The sequence below is a fragment of the Danio rerio genome, chromosome 19 (genome assembly GCF_049306965.1).
Source record: "Danio rerio strain Tuebingen ecotype United States chromosome 19, GRCz12tu, whole genome shotgun sequence".
Taxonomy (NCBI): Eukaryota; Metazoa; Chordata; class Actinopteri; order Cypriniformes; family Danionidae; genus Danio; species Danio rerio.
In genome coordinates, this window is record NC_133194.1 from 26,264,047 (window position 1) to 26,269,070 (window position 5,024).

At 37.1% G+C, this 5,024-nt stretch overlaps 1 protein-coding gene across 2 annotated transcripts; it reads right to left on the reverse strand.

The window, feature by feature from the left end:
- Positions 1–1,431: 1,431 nt before the first annotated feature.
- Positions 1,432–4,623, reverse strand: LOC141379080 (serine/threonine-protein kinase pim-2-like). 2 transcript variants are annotated; one of them, XM_073931680.1, is made up of 8 exons: positions 4,330–4,623; positions 3,475–3,738; positions 3,081–3,175; positions 2,946–2,996; positions 2,490–2,865; positions 2,194–2,370; positions 1,888–1,976; positions 1,432–1,738 (listed from the first exon to the last, which is right to left on the reverse strand). In XM_073931680.1, the coding sequence occupies exons 1-8, from the start codon at positions 4,520–4,522 to the stop codon at positions 1,727–1,729; spliced, it is 1,257 nt and encodes a 418-aa protein (XP_073787781.1). In that variant the 5' UTR covers positions 4,523–4,623; the 3' UTR covers positions 1,432–1,726. The 2 variants fall into 2 exon arrangements, with proteins under 2 accessions (XP_073787781.1, XP_073787780.1); XM_073931679.1 differs by lacking the exon at positions 1,432–1,738 and having other exon boundaries at positions 1,829–1,976; positions 4,330–4,610.
- Positions 4,624–5,024: the final 401 nt, after the last annotated feature.

Consider the following 5,024-nt stretch of genomic DNA (forward strand, 5'->3'; position numbering starts at 1 on the left):
ACATTGAGGTGTTCAATTTAATTTCTATATTAGGAAATAAAACCTTTCTTGGTGTTCTTTAAACCTACATTCAGTATGAGTAAAATACTCAAGTTATTTTAAAATCGGATACTTTAATACTTTTACTCAAGTCTTATTGGAATTGGTGACTTGTAACTTGTAATGGAGTAATTTTTACAGTAAGGTATCTGTACTTTTACTCAAGTATGGTTTTCAGGTACTCTTTACCTGAAAACCATATCGTTTAGAATTGTACACACACACTCAGCTGGTTTCTGCTGATGAAACTGCAAACTATCTTCAGTAAACTTTATTTTAGTTGAATCCCGTTGTTCCCGTGACAGTCTTACATCTGTTTATTGTGTCTTGGGTTTTAAAACTCGAAAAGGTCAACTCTGGGTCATTCTTAGCGCTGGGTAAATCTAGCTTTTTCTTTTACACTGCTTATAATTTACTAGGTAATCCAGGGTTAAGAACAGTGTGGAAAAAAATCTCATTTTAAAATTCAAGTAATAAAACTGAGTGTTGAGGGAAAACCGATCAAAGGTTAAAGGTCACTAGGCCATATGTGGTTTCAACACTTGTTCTGGAATGAACCAATTTTCTTTGCTTTTTCAGCAGAATGGCTAGTGTCTGTCCTCTAGTGGCCACTGACTGATACTGTGTGAATTTACGTTTTTATTCAATCTTATAGATGTGGAAATGTCAGACCAGTAGATCTTGACTTTATAGAATTTTTTTTCTTTGGTCCCTGAGAGGAAAATGACCCCTAAGAAGAAAAAAATACAGTCTGTACAGTATAAACATTATTACTTCTATATCCTAATTCTTAAAGAGATATGTGCAAGCCGTGTGTGTTTGTGTGTGAGTATGAGAGAGAGAAAGAGACAGAGAGAGAGAGAGAGAGAGAGTGAGAGAGTGTCTGCACAGTCCTCTTCCCACTTTTTTCTACATTGTGCTGTAATTACTAAATTTGTTCACAATTTCCCATAACTTTGCTCAGTTACAGTCACTTCAGTTTATATCATCCCCATCCCCCAAATTGGCTCTATCACTGTCTCTCCACTCCACCAATAGCTGGTGTGTGGTGAGCGCACTGGCGCCGTTGTCCTGTGGCAGCCGTCGCATCATCCCAGTGGATGCTGCACACTAGTGGTGGTGTGGAGAGACCCCCCCCCTCTTGATTGTGAAGCGCTTTGGGTGTATGGCCATACACAATAAATGTGCTATATAAATACACATTACATTACATTACATAAGTGTGTGTGAGAGTGTGTATGTGTTTAGCTGTCCTGGTGTTTAAGTGTTTAATTGATGTGTTTAGCTGTCCTGGTGTTTAATTGTTTAATTGATGTGTTTAAGTGTTTCATTCACTGCTGGCTGCTTTTTCAGCATCTTGGCTGATTTGATATATTTTTGATGAAAACAGGACTGGTGCGACAAAGTATATTTTATTCATGTTTTTATTTACAAATGTTTTCATTGTTGGGGCTGTGCCCTCTTATCAGGATCTTCTGTGTCTTTTCCAGGATCTTTTCTTGAGGCTTGATCTTTTTTTCTGGATCTTCTGTTGTTGCTGTGACCTTTTTTTAGAATTTTTTGTTGCTGCTGTGTCCTTTATTAAGCTCTCCTGTTGAATCTGTAACTTTTTAGCGTCAGGAACTGTGGTGCTCAGTAGTGCAAATAATCTTTCCCATCCATTTGCACTACATTCCTTATTTTTTTTTTATTCCTTGACCTGAAACATACAGACACACATCAAATCAAGGTTATTGATTCAGATTCATCACAATAAACAAAAACCATAAAATGTACAATAAAAACCTTTTTCAAATGAAAGGAGAATCTATTTTACAAATCATTAGAAGCTGATCTACAGTTCAGTACCTTAAACCATTGATGGAGAATGATTTCTTCCAGAGGAATCCGCTGGCTTGGGTTTTCCTGCAGGAGAGCTTGAATCAAATCACAGCATTCTGTGCAGAACGATGGTGGGAAGAAGTGAGAGAAACACATTATCAACTTCAACTTTACATCTGCTGTCATTTTATTCATCTATAAGATCTGACTCTACTCTCCTTTAGAATCAGAACATTGTCACCATTATCCAATATCCAACTCTTAGTTTAATCCATCATTTTGTATGATTTAAACTACAACTGCTCATCTATGATGTGATGAATGACGTCTTACCTTCTGACAATCCAGGCTCAGTCCAGTTTCCATCATCGATCCTCTGCGTGTCCATGACGTCAGGAAATCGTTGACACAGCAGCAGGAATAACAGAACTCCTAAAGACCATACAGTGGATGGTTCTGCATGGTATTCGTCGTCCAGGTAGTACTCTGGTGGAAAGTACTCCTTTGTGCCTGAAGGAACAAGATTTGGTCTCAGCATGAAACACTAAAGCATGTTTTCTCTGTAACATGAAAATACATGATTGGTCAAATTGACAGTACAGACTACAGGTGTTAAGTTTAATACATACCACAGAAACTGTCATAGCCAGATTCCTGGAGAAGAGCTCCACAGCCAAAGTCAATTAGCTTGACCTCCAGCGTGTCCGTGTTGACCAGCAGGTTCTCCAGCTTTATGTCTCGGTGAAATACCCCACGTCTGCAGCACATGAGACCGGCTGTTGTTGCCTGCTCCATGATCTTTTGAGCCTGGCGTTCAGTGATGGAGCCGAGAGACATTATGAAGTCCAACAGATCTACACATGGTGAAGGTCGTTCCAGGATCATGATGTAACGATCCTGCTGGTCCTGCCAGTCCAGCAGCTCAATGATCTCTGGAACCTTGCCGCCTCTATGAGCCAGTATCAACAGACCGATCTCTAAAGGAAGGGGCTCAGGATGACCAGCCTAGAAGAAAGATTAGTTAGGCGGTGTTGCTTCCCAAAATATACTGTTGTCAGTGCCTTTACATGTTTAAGTCTACTTACGATGTTGATGTATTTCATGTTCGATGGCTTTCTGGCAATTTTTACTGCCACCTGTTCAACAAAACAACACTTCTGTTATAATCACATCAAGTGCACTAAAAAGTGAACATAATATATGTTAAAGGGATTGTTCACCTCAAGGCCATCCTCCAAGCGCTTCCCTTCATAGACGCTGCCAAATCCTCCCTCTCCAATCTCCTTGCCGAGTTCATACCGGTCCAGAATGTCACCTGTTAAAAGATGAATAATTGCAGCTGATGTGAAATGTCAAGCACTGACAGACACGTGTGTAATGTTTGAGGTGGAATAGACATATGCCTATATTCAATAATTCAATACATCGTGAAAATGAACCTGCACAATACTGATATGGTGGACACTTCAAAATACAGCAAACAGTGATTGAAACTTTTAGAAAGCTTTTTAAATATATATTTATATTTATAGAGCTTAATGTAATGTACTCTACTTCATACTGAAGAGGATCATGAGAGAAGGCCACACATTCTCAAATAGCCACTTGATTTACCTTCAGAACTCTTCTTTTGGATCTGAACAGGAGTCTTTTCCTCCTGACTAGAGCTGCTGCTGGACTTCTGGACTTTACAGGAGAGCAGCTTTTCAGGACTGTCAGTCCTTCTCCTCTTTCTCTCATTTTCCTCAGCAACATCAGTGGACTGAAGGCTGGTGATGGATATCGGAGCTGTATGAGGATGGAAATCGTTCACATGAGAGCTGTGACAACTTCGTTTTCTCTTTTGGCCATAGAGAAAAGTCATCCACTGGTTGTCATCTGTATTTAGAGATGTAAGACATGCATTAATGATAATGATAATGGCTTATAAAATTGATTTGTATTTTGATGTAAAGTGTAAAGACACACTTCATCTTAGAGATCAGAAACAGTCATGAATTGGGTTTCTTATAGTGAATGCTCATAATTTACCCTCAACAAATCTGAATCATACACATTTTATGCCCATTATTGAGTCCATTGAATATTGATATTTATACCATTTTTATATTTCAGTGATATTAATAATAATCTGCAATTATTTAAATGAATTATGTACAATACAGATTGTTGTTTTCTCTTTTAGTAGATAAATTATGTAAAACTTTGATTACTAAAAAAATAGTTCTACTTAGATTTGTGTTACAAACCTAAAACAAGTTAAAAAGTTATTTTTTTTTATTGTATGTGTTCAGTTTTTAGTTACTTTACTCTCAAAATCATTCCTCATAAATCTGCAGACTTTTTAACAAAATTCTCAGAAGAAATAGCAAAACATGTACACAGAATCTGTCTGGGCCTATATGTACATGTACAGAGATCTAGTGAACACAAAGCATGGTCAGATTGACAAACAGTGACTGGATTTACCCTCAGCGTAAAGGGAGAGCGGCTTTTCAAAACTCTCCCACCTCCTCTTCTTTCTCACTTGTATCTCCATTTCCTCACCAACACCAACAGGTGAATGGTTCTCAGCCACATTGGCGCTGGATGTCGGAGGTGTACAAGTATGTAAATTATATACTTGAGTGTCTGGAGAACAACGCTTTCTTTTCAATGCCATAATAACAGAATTCACTGGGAACACTACTATTACCAACTGCAATGAGAAGACGCAATGAGGAGATTCTGAACTCTCTTCTACTTTTAATGCTGCGTTCTTCTGTTTCTATGACAGCGCATTCCGGAACACTTGTTTACATTCAAAATCTCAACACCATATTTGACAAGCTATCTAAACTAGATATATAATAGACAGACGCACACACACACACACACACGCACACCTAGTTGATTATAAATGAATCATTGTAAATATACTGATTATTACTGTTTTTATTACTGTTTTATCCTAAAAATGTACAGTTCATTCTGATCTATTTTTGTATTGATTTGTATGAATAAATAATGTTGAATAATAAAATAATATATTTATTATTAATGTGATATATTGAATAATATGATGTATTGTTGATATTTTATTTAAAAATTATATATAAATATCATCTACTGTGTGTACTGTTTTGTTTTTTATTATATATGTATGTTACTTTTTATGTAAACTT